Source organism: Cololabis saira, chromosome 6, assembly GCF_033807715.1.
Source record: "Cololabis saira isolate AMF1-May2022 chromosome 6, fColSai1.1, whole genome shotgun sequence".
Classification (NCBI taxonomy): domain Eukaryota; kingdom Metazoa; phylum Chordata; class Actinopteri; order Beloniformes; family Belonidae; genus Cololabis; species Cololabis saira.
The window spans coordinates 5,288,639-5,303,918 of NC_084592.1; the positions used below are offsets into that span (position 1 = coordinate 5,288,639).

Genomic DNA, 15,280 nt, shown 5'->3' on the forward strand with positions numbered 1-15,280 from the left:
ACAGGTGGTTGGAGCATAGGAAAGGCAGAGTATTCCTTTAAGCACAACGAGAAACCACCCGTTACTGTCAGAAAGACAGAGGTCTCAGTAGACTCTGACAGCTGCCATGAAAACATCTCAGAAAAAAGAATGGCCGATCCAGACAAGCAATGCCCGCTCCACAACAAACCACACCCCCTTAGGAACTGCCGTGGTTTTAGGAGCCAATCCTTGGCTGAGAGGAAAGCCTACCTTAAAGAGAAGAACATTTGCTATAGGTGCTGCGCATCATTCAGTCACCTAGCCAAAGACTGTAGAAAAGATGTTCAGTGCAGAGAATGTAAGAGTGACAGCCACCCTACTGCACTACATCCAGGGCCGGCCCCGTGGATAACTGAAACTTCTGTAACCACAGGATATCAAGGCGGGGAGCGAGGGGAAGTAGTCTCTCAAGCCGTCACGTCGAAATGCACCGACATCTGTGGGACTACAGTCAGGTCAAGATCGTGCTCCAAAATCTGTCTCATCAGAGTTTATCCAGCAGGCCAAAGAGAGAGAGCTGTTAAAGCTTACGTTGTCCTTGATGAGCAAAGCAACAAGTCCCTGGCAAGATCAGAGTTTTTTGAACTCTTCGGTATTACAGAGGACACGGCACCATACACCCTGAAGACCTGCTCGGGAGTCGTTGAAACCAGAGGGCGAAGAGCTAACAATTTCATCGTGGAGTCATTAGACGGTAAAACCCACATTCCACTCCCCACTCTAATCGAATGTGATGCGCTTCCAGATGACATGTCCGAAATCCCCACGCCTGAGATCGCCAGACACTATGGACACCTCAAGCGGGTCGTGGACAGGATCCCAGCGCTAGAGTCCTCTGCAGCCATACTTATCCTGCTCGGCCGAGACATACCACGAGTACACAAGGTTCGAGAACAATGCAATGGACCCCACGACGCCCCCTACGCCCAGCGTCTTGACTTGGGCTGGGTGATTGTAGGAGAGGTCTGTCTCGGAAGAGCCCACAAACCAGATTTTGCCAACGTCTACCGAACTAATGTGCTGAGTAATGGACGCACATCTCTGTTCGATCCTTGCACTAACAGCCTTCACATCAAGGAGAAGTTTGATACTCCAGAACATCATCATCATTTTCCAAGGGCTAACGAGATGAAAGACCCGTTTGAAGAAAAAGACAGCCTTGGTGAAGGAGTCTTCCAGCGAACACCATATGACGACAAGCCTGCCATGTCCGTGGAAGACAAAGCCTTTCTGGAAATAATGGACAGGGAAGTCTTCATGGATGACTCAAACAGTTGGGTGGCGCCACTTCCCTTCAAAGAACCAAGACACAGACTCCCTAACAATAGAGCACAAGCAGTCAAGCGTCTTTCAACATTACGCCACATGCTTGAAAAAAGGCCAAACATGAAGGAACATATGGTCGTTTTCATGCAGAGGATCTTTGAGGCAGGTCATGCTGAACCCGCCCCACCACTCAGTGAGGAGCAAGAGCGTTGGTACCTACCAATCTTTGGAGTTTATCATCCACGTAAACCAGGTCAAGTACGAGCAGTGTTTGACTCCAGCGCCAAACATGATGGCGTCTCCCTCAATGATGTCCTGTTGAGTGGCCCCGACCTGAACAATACACTCTTGGGAGTCCTCATTCGTTTCCGTAAGGAATCTGTGGCGGTGGTAGCGGACGTAGAACAAATGTTCTACTGCTTCAAGGTCCGCCAGGAACACCGTGATTTCTTACGTTTCCTCTGGTTTGAAGACAATGACCCTACCAAAAGAATCAGAGAGTACAGCATGACCGTACATGTATTTGGCAATAGCCCTTCTCCCGCTGTTGCCATATACGGTTTGAGAAAAGCTGCCCTGCAAGGTCAGGAAGAACATGGCACAGAGGCAAAACAGTTAATTCTAAGGAACTTTTATGTTGATGATGGACTTATCTCATTCTCCAACGACGCCGACGCCATCCAGGTCCTTAAGGAGACCAAAGAGATATTAGCCGACTCAAACATTCGACTACACAAAATAGCCTCCAATCATAAAACAGTGATGGAAGCGTTTTCATCAGAGGAACGTGCTAAGGAGCTGAAAGACCTAGAGCTAGGTGTGGATCCTTTACCCCTGCAGAGAAGCTTAGGTCTCAACTGGCACCTTCAAACTGACAGCTTTTCCTTCCTTGTCTCTAGAGAAGAGAAACCGTTTACCCGTAGGGGTATTCTCTCTACGGTAAACAGCATATTCGACCCGTTGGGCTTTGTGGCCCCAATAACAGTACAAGGTAAAGCTCTAGTCAGAGAACTATGCACTGAGCATTGCGAATGGGATGCCCCCATACCTGCTGAAAAAGAGACACAGTGGAAGTGTTGGAAAGACTCACTCAAGGCCCTTGAGCAACTTCGCATACCAAGGTCATACCTACCTGTTTCTTTGCTCTCCTCACAGCACAGGGAACTATGTGTCTTTTGCGACGCGTCCACCACAGCCATCTCTGCTGTGGCCTACCTCAGAGCAGTCGACGTTAAGGGACGCAGTCATATAGGATTCTGCATGGGGAAATCCAAATTAGCGCCACGTCATTCCCATACTGTGCCCCGTCTCGAGCTTTGTGCGGCAGTGCTCGCAGTCGAGCTAGCTGACATGTTAGTGGATGAGCTAGATGTCAACACAGTGAAGTTCTACACTGACTCTAAAGTTGTGTTGGGCTATATCCACAACACCAACCGCAGGTTCTATGTATATGTCACTAACAGAGTCACGCGCATCCGGAAGTCATCACAGCCAGATCAGTGGCGCTTTGTTAGCACAGAACACAATCCTGCAGACCATGGTACACGACCAGTACTAGCTTCACTTTTGGGTGATACAAATTGGTTTTCAGGGCCTTCCTTTCTCAAAAACGACGATGGAGCTGCACCTACCCAGCCAGAGTCCCTTGAACTTGTTGATCCAGACATGGATGCAGACGTGCGTCCACTGATTGCAACTTTTGCTACAAAGACTTCTGAAACACTACTTGGTTCACACAGATTTGAACGCTTTTCCAACTGGAAGTTACTTACACACGGAGTGGCCAGGATCATTCAGAAGGTCAGATCTAGTTCTAGAGCTCCGGATGGAGATATGCCAAAAGCAGATGAGCTTACGCAGGCAAGAACAGTAATTGTTCGGACTGTACAGCAAGAGGCCTTTAAAGAGGAAATCAAAAGCCTGTCCAAAGGAGAGATTGTCTCAAAAAACAGCCCTCTCAGAAAGCTCGACCCCATCCTGGATACAGATGGTATGCTGAGGATTGGTGGCCGCATATCATCAGCTGCAATCCCTTGGGAAGAGAAGCATCCTATCATCATCCCCAAGAACAACCACATTGCTACTTTGTTGGTGCAGTATTACCACGAACGAGTTGCACACCAGGGCAGACACATCACTGAAGGAGCTGTCAGGTCTGCCGGGCTGTGGATTCTGGGAGGAAAAAGACTGGTATCAAGCATCATAAGTGTGTCACTTGTAGGAGGTTAAGAAGAAGCATGGAAGAACAAAAAATGTCCAACTTACCTGCGGATCGGCTCACCCAAGCTCCTCCATTCACACAAGTTGGATTGGACGTATTTGGACCATGGGCCGTCTGTGCTCGTCGTACCAGGGGAGGCCTCTCAGAAAGCAAGCGCTGGGCCACAATGTTTACATGTTTGGTCACAAGAGCGGTGCATATGGAAGTAGTGGAGTCTCTGTCTGCATCAAGCTTTATCAATGCGCTTAGAAGATTCACTGCCATCAGAGGTCCAGCAAAGCTCTTTCGCTCAGACCGAGGGACAAACTTTGTTGGCGCATGCAAAGAACTTGGAATAACACCAGAAAATGCAGAGCTTCAATCTTACCTCAAAGACCAAGGCTGTACTTGGGACTTCAATCTTCCACACTCTTCTCACATGGGGGGAGTGTGGGAAAGAATGATAGGTGTTGCTCGGCGTATTTTAGATGGCATGTTGCTCAAGGTACGTTCCCCCAGTCTTTCACACGAGGTTCTCACCACGCTGATAGCAGAGGTCACAGCCATAATTAATGCACGGCCAATAGTTCCTGTGTCATCGGATCCAGATATGCCCACAGTACTCACGCCGGCTATGCTTTTAACACAAAAGTTTGACTCTGTGTCGGCTCCTTCAGGGGACCTCGACCTTAAAGATCTCTACCGGAGTCAGTGGAAGCAAGTCCAGGACCTTGCTGATTCATTCTGGAGACGATGGCGTCAAGAATACCTAGCGACACTCCAGCCAAGAAGGAAATGGCAAGCAGATCAACCTAGCCTGCAAATTGGAGATATTGTCCTCCTAAAGGACAGCCAGGCCAAGCGAAATGAATGGCCTACAGGACTTGTAGTGAATACCCTTCCTAGTCAAGATAACAGGGTCCGTAAAGTAGAAGTGAGAGTTGTTAAAGGTGGCTCCCCCAGGGTGTATTCTAGACCTGCCTCAGAAGTAGTGCTGCTACTCAAAGGGACATAGTGGTATGGTACATTATACCAGGCGGGGAGTGTGCTGCCCTTCCATGGACTCTGTAGATGTAGTAGATGCTGTGCTTTTTGTCCATGTAGACTTGCCGTAGTTTCTTGTCTAATGAAGAAAGCTGTTAAGCAAAGCTGTTGTTTTTCCCTAAACTTGTTTTTTCTCTGCTGAACCCTAAAGAGCATATGTCTGTGAGTAATACTTACCTTTTATGTTACTTTACCTCTGATGGTGTTCGGAATTAGATGATAGTTTGGGAGGAAAACGTAAAAAACGGGAGCGATGCTAACGCGTTAGCATGTCAATGGGGTTTTCCATGTTACGTTAGCATCAAGCTAACCGCCAGTTGTTCATAGCGGTTTATCAGTTAGAATCAGTTAGAATCAGTATAATTTCAGTAAATGTTTATGTTTATTTGTACTGTACATAATAATTAATGACATAGCATTTGTTGATGTTTAAGAAAGGGTCAAATACAATACAGATTGTAACACTTTATTGTCTTATTTTTCTGTATTGCAGTTTCACAGTGCTTCTGACAGTAAACATCCTAAACGTCCCTGCTGTCTCCTGGATGTTTATTTAAGAACCTGTTAGCTATCTGCCAAGCTAGGAATCATCTCTACGTCCTAGTAAGGGCAGAATAGTACTATCAAATGTATTTAACCAAGTTACCTTAACAATAAATATTTGAGTTACTTGAACCTCAATGGAATATTTTTTTACACTTGAATTGTTTGAGTTAATAAACTTAAATGGTTTTAGGCAATCGGTTTCCTCAAACAGTTTGAGTTCAACTAACTTATCAGGTTTTACAGTGTAGTATTTATCCTTGATATTTTCTTGTATACCTTTAAAACTGTTACAAAACAATAAACTAAACTAAAGTAACTGCAACTGTTGTCTGTTTTCATTGTCAGGTATTTAACTGATGAGTTCATTCACTAACACAATGCTGGACGGGGTTCTGGTCCGTCCCAGGGTCGACGCAGACGCAGCCAGAGCCAGCGGTGCACGCCTCGTCAGGCCTGCAGCCGCTTCACAGACACACTGGAGATTAACCTTTGGACAGCAGGAGGACAGCAGGAGGAAACCAGAGCGAGGAGAAAACCCTGGAAGGCATGGCAGCGAGCCAGAACTCTTCCTGCTAGGAAGTCCCAGCAGTAACCACAGAGAACCAGAGCCAAGCACAGAGAATGAAGGAAACAAAGACCAGTGGAAATGCTGCATTCAAATCAATGAACCTGACTGACCCGGCAAGGGAAACACAAAAAACATATTCTTCTAATTACAATGTTTTTGTCCCACTATTTCATGTCACAAGTTGCTCTTTTTTTCTTTTTTTTTCTAAAATAAGCCAACTGACATCCCACCAAAACTGTATAAGTGATGTAGATTTCAGACGTATGCAGCCATGATTTGGTCTTCGATCTTTCCTGCTATCTCAGAACATTTCAGCATCACGTGGGCAGAGATGTCTTCAGTATTCACATTCATTACTCAGGTAGAAGTATAGATACTAGAGTTTAAAAATACTCCTGTAGAAGTTGAAGTATCAACTCAAGTTTTTTACTCAAGTAAAAGTATAAAAGTACTGGTTTCAAAACTACTTAAAGTATAAAAGTAAAAGTAATGTAAGAGGGAAAAAAGCCATTAAGGACAAAAGCCATTGAAAATGAATGTATCTTAGTATAATGCAAATATATTAAAGAACCATATATGTGTACTATTGAGCATTAACATGTGTTTCAGAGAGCAGACCCGTACAAACCAATAGGGTGTCGGAATGGTATTATGTTTATACCTCTCATCCAGCCACAACCAAATTCACTCTATCCGGATGGAGCAATTTAACTGGATAGTTTTTTTTTAAAGGCCGAAATGAAAAAGAAGAAACGAGGCTGTTTTTAAAATGTAAAGAGTAAAAAGTACAGATAATTGCATGAAAATGTAAGGAGTAAAAGTAAAAAGTCATCTGAAAAATAATTACTCCAGTGAAGTATAGCCAAAATTTCTACTTAAGTAAGGTAACGAAGTATTTGTACTTCGTTATTTGACTCCTCTGCACGTGGGTCACAAAATAAGATGTTTTTAGCAATGAGTTCCACTACTTCCGGTTTAAACATTCACAGCAGGGGCTGGCTTGTGTTGACACACCGACCAAGACTCTTCAGACGTAGACACAGTCATGCATATGTTTTAAGACTGGCTGAATACCATTGTAGGAACAAAAAAAAGGCAGCTGAGGCCGCTTGCTGACGCGTCACTCAAAAAGGGGAAAATAAAAGTCAGTTGAATTGGTTCTTAAAGTGATCCAGGTTTATTGTAACAAAAATATCAAAAGGCAGCAATAAATTATTATAATGCAAAAATAAAATAACAAACAATTAATATTTGTGTGGCTGAAGCAAAACGGTGACGGTCAACAAAAAATATATCAGCTTACTACATGAACACTTTCCTTTTGTCTTCCACCCGCCACCACACAATCAAACCAACCAACCAACAAATTAAAGCCACACCTATAAGCCCCAACGTGATGACGTAACATAAGTATAATTTCTATAATTTAAACTTATCCATAACTTAAACTTAAAGTACCATTATAATTAGGCAAAGCAAAAATTAGTTATTTTGGCTGCTACAACCATATTAATATACGGTAGCTTTGAGAACAATTATATTTGGACGTTGGCTAGCAAATTTAGTACAGTGAATATGATATTTGACACGCTCTGTTGTTTTTGTTTTATTCTGGAATTGCACATATACTCATGTTCTCTGGATTGACCAGAGGTGTCAAGTAACAAAGTACAAATACTTTGTTACCTTACTTAAGTAGAAATTTTGGTTATCTATACTTCACTGGCCCAGACAAAGTATATTTAATCAACCTTCTCTTAATTATTGCTAATGTTTATCTTATATTTAACAAGATTGGTCTTGACTGGATAGTATCAATGAAGTATTTTAAAAGTAACCTTTCTTATTTTGTTTGTACGACGTGATGACCAGAGGTCTTCGTATTTGTAACGAAGTACAAATATTTTGTTACCTTACTTAAGTAGAAATTTTGGTTATCTATACTTCACAGAAGTAATTATTTTTCAGACGACTTTTTACTTTTACTCCTTACATTTTCACGCAATTATCTGTACTTTTTACTGCTTACATTTTAAAAACAGCCTCGATACTCTATTTTATTTCGGCCTTTAAAAAAAACTATCCAGTTAAATTGCTCCATCCGGATAGAGTGAATTTGGTTGTGGTTGTTTCAGATGTTCTTGTCCAGTTTTGTTCTTACATCCGTTCCCTCAGATTCCTGCAACTAAACTTGGATGTACATTCCAATAAAGGTTAGGATAAATGATAACATGAACATGAAGTTTGACTTTTTGCACCATTACAATACTTATAGGCAACTATTCATCATATCTGCTGCTCTCTGAAACACATGTTAATGCTCAATAGTACACATATATGGTTCTTTAATATATTTGCATTATACTAAGATGCATTCAGTTTCAATGGCTTTTGTCCTTAATTGTTTTTTTCCTCCTTACAGTAATTTTACTTTTATACTTTAAGTAGTTTTGAAACCAGTACTTTTATACTTTTACTTGAGTAAAAAACTTGAGATGATACTTCAACTTCTACAGGAGTATTTTTAAACTCTAGTATCTATACTTCTACCTGAGTAATTAATGTGAATACTGAAGACACCTCTGGTGATGACAATGACTGGCAAATGTCATATCTGGATGACGCGACCTGTGTGGTGGATGAGTTGTTGTGCAGTGTCGTGCACCATTACCAGCGTGCACCATTACCAGCGTGCACGTGGAATCCCGAGAAAGAAGTGAAGTGTTGTTGTGACTTTGAGGCGAGACCTCTGCACAATGTAAAACGTCACAAACACCACCGTGTTGTTTTCTAAAGTTGGACTCCACGTCTGGAGAAGTTGGATCAGCCCTGAGTAAAGCTGCTCTGACTAATAAAACCGCACATGCACGTCCCACTGTAAAGGATGATTTATTGTTCCGCGTTACACCGACGCAGAGCTTACGCCGTAGGCTACGCCGTCGATTTAACGCAGAAGCATAAATGAGGCTTTAAGCGGTGATGCGTCTGCAGTCATGCATGCAGGGAAGAAAACAGCGTGAGCGTTGCTGCCGCGGCTCAGATCTGCGTGTGCACGGACAGATCTGCGTCTGCACGCAACTACAGCCCTGCTGCCCCCCCACCGACCAGAACTACCCCAACAACTACCCCAACTACCCCCCACCTCTCCAGCTGACCGACCTCCCGATCATCGGACACAGTGAGTAAACGATCAACTTGTGGAGGATCTGCTCCGGGTTGCGGGTTCGCTTCTTCCTGCAGGACCGGGGTCCGGGGAGTGGAGGGGGGGCAGGGTTGGTGTGGATTTGGGATTTGAGGGGGGGTTGTTGACTTTACAAGCGTGACTGATCGCGGTGTCCCCCCAGGGTGCGGAGGGGGCCGGACTTGGATGCGGGTCAGGAGCCGCCGGTGCGGGGACGGACGGAGCGGTCACAAATAGCCCCAGGGGAGAAGAGAAGAGCGACCATGGCCAAGGTATGTTCCTGGGGGGGGTCAGGGGTCCATCAGGGTGGGGGTCCATCAGATCAGCGTGTTTATCTCCCTCTCTGCACTGGATCTGGAGCTGCGTAAAAAGTTGGAGCCGGAGCTGAAATGCGTGGCGCGTCCCCGAGCTGGAGCAGAGCTGGCCACGGCCGGGGGCCCCGTCTGGGGGCCCCTGGCCCTGGCCAGCTCTGCTCCAGCTGAGCGGCTCTCTGAGCCGTGCACGGTAGTTAGTGGGGGTTGGCGCAACAGGCTGCGGGACCCCCGTGGACCCGGTGGGGGCCGGTGGGGGCCACGCCGCCCGGGTCCTCCTCCCCGGACCAGGGGCGCGTCAAAAACTGTTTCATAGGGGGGGCCAGATGGGGCCACTTCAATTCTTGAGGTGGAACCAAAACTAAAAGCCATCATTACAGGACTTTATTATACTGTTGTAGTATACAGGCTCAGAAATACTTTCTAACTTAAGTCTAACTACAAATGCATGGAGTTCTGCTGGGTGTGAGAAAAAAAAGTGTATACTTCAGGTGCTCTTTGGCATGCGATCATGTTGGCATTTTTTAACTTTTACAAAGCCATGATTTAATTAAGGCTTTTTATATTTTTCTATCTTCTTGAGTGCCTCGGTTTTTCTAAATTGTTTTTCATACTTTCTAACTTGTCTGCATATATATTAATGGTTATTTTTAATATTTTAATATATCATATATTTTTATTTAATTTATATATATATATATATATATATATATATATATATATATATATATATATATATATATATATATATATCATTTTTTTTAAATATATATAAATATATATATATATATATATATATATATATATATATTATATATATTTATTTATATATCTTTTATTTTTTTAGGCTCAGAAATACTTAAAGAAACGCCGACTGATATGCATTTGGCCCAAATGATTTGGGATGAAACGCATAACTGACGATAGAATCTATGTGACTGGCAAGTGTTTTTTTTTTTGTTTTTTTTTATTGAGGCCAGTGGGGTGGCCAGCAAATTTGTAGGGGGGGCCGTGGCCACCCCAACCCCAACCCCTGGCCCCCCCCTGGTGGTGCCACTGTCCACGGGCAGCGCGCGGACTGTCCGCACTGCATGGTTTCTGATTGATGTCAAGGAGTTAAAACAACCGGCCTGAGGAACATAGCAGAATAATCCACGAGGAAGATCAGTTTACAGTTTAAACTTGTAAAAGTTCACATGTCTTTGTTCACACCAATAATCACTACCACTACTGTATTTCTGTGATTTCCTGTCTGTAATAACACTGTTGTTGGCTGATGGAGACAGAGGGTTTGTAGTTTGAGTGGAACTGACCTTTAAAGTGGCCCAGACGTGGCCCAGACCTCAACATCTTCTATTGACTCAGATCTCTGGACATGGAGGTTCATCATATGGCGCTTTTACACTAGTACCTACTCGTGACTCGTCTCGCCTCCACTCACCCTGTCCTCATTTGTTTTTAGACACCCAGATCAGTAGTAGGAGGTTGGAGAAGCTGCTGTGACGTATTTGATTGTGTGATCTAAACTAAGAAGACAACAACACTAAAGATGTAGAACCTGGAGGAGATGATAGATGTGCTGCTGGATCTGTGACTTGTGTTTGATATCAAGTTAAAAAATGAGAGTGAGAGAAACTTAAAGCGGTAACGCTTTAAAAAAAATGTAGTTTGTCTCGGCGCTGCTGAAAAGTCATCTGGAGTCGTGAGCAGCTATGAAGAGACAGAGCTCCTGGTAGATCTGGTCGTTCCTTATCTCCGTCTAGATCCCTTTTTAATTCTCTCCTCAGCACCAGGTTTATGAACATCTGACCCTCAGAGTTGGATCATGAAACAGACTTTTGCTGCCGTTGCTGGTTGAATAAAATGAACAAGAATCCGTCAGAGTCTCTTTCTCTGATTTCCTCCTCCTGACTCAGACGTCTGACTCCAACCCCCCGACCAATCGGTGGCCTGTAGTGTGATGATGTCAGATACAGCCGACTCAGCAGCTTAGAACCTCGGCAGAATAGTTACAGAAAAGTATCTGCTCGGCACGTTAGACCCCTGGTGGAGAAGTGCAAAACCGAGTCGAGTCGAGCTGAGTAGGTACTAGTGGAAAAGAACCAATAGTCATGTAGGTGAAACCAGGGAACTGCACCGGCCCCGGGGACCAGAACGGCTGAGTGGACGGATGAGTGGATGGATGAGTGGAAACTGAGTGGATGACTGAGTGGATGAATGAGTGGATGAATGAGTGGATGACTGAGTGAATGTATGAATGAGTGGATGACTGAGTGGATGAATGAGTGGATGGATGAATGAATGAATGCATGAATGAGTGGATGACTGAGTGGATGAATGAGTGGATTTATGAATGAGTGAATGACTGAGTGGATGAATGAGGGGATGAATGAGTGGATGAATGAATGAGTGAATGACTGAGTGGATGAATGAGTGGATGAATGAATGAATGGATGAATGAGTGGATGAATGAGTGGAAACTGAGTGGATGACTGAGTGGATGAATGAGTGGATGAATGAGTGGATGACTGAGTGAATGTATGAATGAGTGGATGACTGAGTGGATGAATGAGTGGATGGATGAATGAATGAATGCATGAATGAGTGGATGACTGAGTGGATGAATGAGTGGATTTATGAATGAGTGAATGACTGAGTGGATGAATGAGGGGATGAATGAGTGGATGAATGAGTGGATGAATGAATGAGTGAATGACTGAGTGGATGAATGAGTGGATGAATGAATGAATGGATGAATGAGTGGATGAATGAGTGGAAACTGAGTGGATGACTGAGTGGATGAATGAGTGGATGAATGAGTGGATGACTGAGTGAATGTATGAATGAGTGGATGACTGAGTGGATGAATGAGTGGATGGATGAATGAATGAATGCATGAATGAGTGGATGACTGAGTGGATGAATGAGTGGATTTATGAATGAGTGAATGACTGAGTGGATGAATGAGGGGATGAATGAGTGGATGAATGAGTGGATGAATGAATGAGTGAATGACTGAGTGGATGAATGAGTGGATGAATGAATGAATGGATGAATGAGTGGATGAATGAGTGGATGACTGAGTGGATGAATGAGTGGATGAATGAGTGGAAACTGAGTGGATGACTGAGTGGATGAATGAGTGGATGAATGAGTGGAAACTGAGTGGATGACTGAGTGGATGAATGAGTGGATGAATGAGTGGATGACTGAGTGAATGTATGAATGAGTGGATGACTGAGTGGATGAATGAGTGGATGGATGAATGAATGAATGCATGAATGAGTGGATGACTGAGTGGATGAATGAGTGGATTTATGAATGAGTGAATGACTGAGTGGATGAATGAGGGGATGACTGAGTGGATGAATGAGTGGATGAATGTATGAATGAGTGGATGAATGAGTGGATGAATGAATGAGTGAATGACTGAGTGGATGAATGAGTGGATGAATGAATGGATGAATGAGTGGATGAATGAGTGGATGACTGAGTGAATGTATGAATGAGTGGATGAACTAGTGGATGACTGAGTGGATGAATGAGTGGATGAATGAATGGATGAATGAGTGGATGACTGAGTGGATGACTGAGTGAATGTATGAATGAGTGGATGAACTAGTGGATGAACTAGTGGATGAATGGGTGGATGAATGAGTGGATGAATGAGTGGATGACTGAGTGAATGTATGAATGAGTGGATGACTGAGTGAATGTATGAATGGGTGGATGACTGAGTGGATGAATGAGTGGATGAATGTGTGGATGAATGAGTGGATGGATGAGTGGATGAATGAGTGGATGAATGAGTGGATGAATGAGTGGATGAATGAGTGGATGGATGAGTGGATGAATGAGTGGATGAATGAGTGGATGAATGAGTGGATGAATGAGTGGATGAATGAGTTAATGGATGAGTGGATGAATGATTGGATGAATGAGTGGATGAACTAGTGGATGAATGAGTGGATGAATGAGTTAATGGATGAGTGGATGAATGATTGGATGAATGAGTGGATGAACTAGTGGATGAATGAGTGGATGAATGAGTGGATGAATGATTGGATGGATGAGTGGATGAATGATTGGATGAATGAGTGGATGAACTAGTGGATGAATGTGTGGATGAATGAGTGGATGAATGAGTGGATGAATGATTGGATGGATGAGTGGATGAATGATTGGATGGATGAGTGGATGAATGATTGGATGAATGAGTGGATGAACTAGTGGATGAATGTGTCGATGAATGAGTGGATGAATGAGTGGATGGATGAGTGGATGAATGTGTGGATGAATGAGTGGATGAATAAGTGGATGACTGAGTGGATGAATGAATGGATGAATGAGTGGATGACTGAGTGGATGACTGAGTGAATGTCTGAATGAGTGGATGAACTAGTGGATGAATGAGTGGATGACTGAGTGAATGTATGAATGAGTGAATGTATGAATGAGTGGATGAACTAGTGGATGACTGAGTGGATGAATGAGTGGATGACTGAGTGGATGAATGAGTGGATGAATGTGTGGATGAATGAGTGGATGAATGAGTGGATGACTGAGTGGATCAAGGAGTGGATGAATGAGTGGATGAATGAGTGGATGGATGAGTGGATGAATGAGTGGATGAATGAGTGGATGACTGAGTGGATGAATGAGTGGATGAATGAGTGGATGAATCAGTGGATGAATGAGTGGATGAATGAATGGATGAATCAGTGGATGAATGAGTGGATGACTGAGTGAGTGAATGTATGAATGAGTGGATGAATGAGTGGATGAATGAGTGGATGAACTAGTGGATGAATGAGTGGATGAATGAGTGGATGACTGAGTGGATGAATGAGTGGATGAATGAGTGGATGAATGAGTGGATGAATGTGTGGATGAATGAGTGGATGAATGAGTGGATGACTGAGTGGATGACTGAGTGGATGAATGAGTGGATGACTGAGTGGATGAATCAGTGGATGAATGAGTGGATGAATGAGTGGATGACTGAGTGGATGAATCAGTGGATGAATGAGTGGATGGATGAGTGGATGAATGAGTGGATGAATGAGTGGATGAATGAGTGGATGAATGTGTGGATGAATGAGTGGATGAATGAGTGGATGAATGAGTGGATGGATGAGTGGATGACTGAGTGGATGAATGAGTGGATGACTGAGTGGATGAATCAGTGGATGAATGAGTGGATGAATGAGTGGATGACTGAGTGGATGAATGAGTGGATGAACTAGTGGATGAATGAGTGGATGAATGAGTGGATGAGTCAGTGGATGACTGAGTGGATGAATGAGTGAATGAATGGGTGGATGAATGGGTGGATGACTGATGAAGTGCTGAATCTGAACCCCAGTGGTCGTGAGGGCCGAGCCTCTCAGATCAGAGTATTTAGATTGTATTCAGTGTTTGTCACAAGTGGTGATTCAGCAGCAGGGTAGGCAGGAGAGTGAAGCCAAGTTCTATTAGCTACACAAGCTAATAGTCGTAAAACAGTTTCTTCTTTTGGTTTTTTACACTGATGTGAAACAAAGAAAAAGCCCAGAAAATTCCCTCAACTTAATATACACAAAGCTAGGATGTCTGCCTGATGGAAACCCTCTCAGAGATGGGATAATACCTGCCGCTCCAAACTGTGCCCATGTTTCAAGTGATTGTTTGATGCATGGCCTTTTAACTGTTTTGACTATGTAAATATGACTCACGGGGGGAGAGAACACTTGCCCACCTCTGGTACTGTGGGCTGGTCTGTACAACACAGCTGCAGTTAATGATTACTCCCTTTAATGATTAATCCTTTGATTGTTTTGGTTCTGCATCAATTATGGCAACTGTTTAACAGTTGAGGTAAGATAAAGCGGTGGGATACTGAGAAAAACCAACACTGATGTCCTTACGTGCTTGCTTTGGCACAGCTAATCAGATTGTCTCTGGGGCAGCGAGAACGCTACTGGACATCGTTCATTTGAAAAGCTGGAGCTGGTTCATGTTTGGCATTTGTAGCTTCACAAAGAATCGAAACAATCACTAGTCACAAGGCTGTCGTCACTGCCTAGACAGTAAAACAATGGTTGGACCCAACTTTGTCTCTATTTTCAGTTTTCCTTTGCCCACATTTGAGCTTTGACAGCTTT

The 15,280-nt window shown here is 43.6% G+C and overlaps 1 protein-coding gene across 1 annotated transcript in view; it reads left to right on the forward strand.

Annotated features, from left to right (window-relative positions):
- The first annotated feature begins 8,656 nt into the window (after positions 1-8,656).
- slc15a2 (solute carrier family 15 member 2) overlaps positions 8,657-15,280 on the forward strand; it is a 53,076-nt gene continuing 46,452 nt past the window's right edge. Inside the window, exons 1-2 of the mRNA XM_061723077.1 lie at positions 8,657-8,823; positions 8,990-9,098. Of these exons, the coding sequence (XP_061579061.1) occupies positions 9,090-9,098 (9 nt within the window). The 5' untranslated portion in view covers positions 8,657-8,823; positions 8,990-9,089. The remainder of the gene's footprint in view (positions 8,824-8,989; positions 9,099-15,280) is intronic.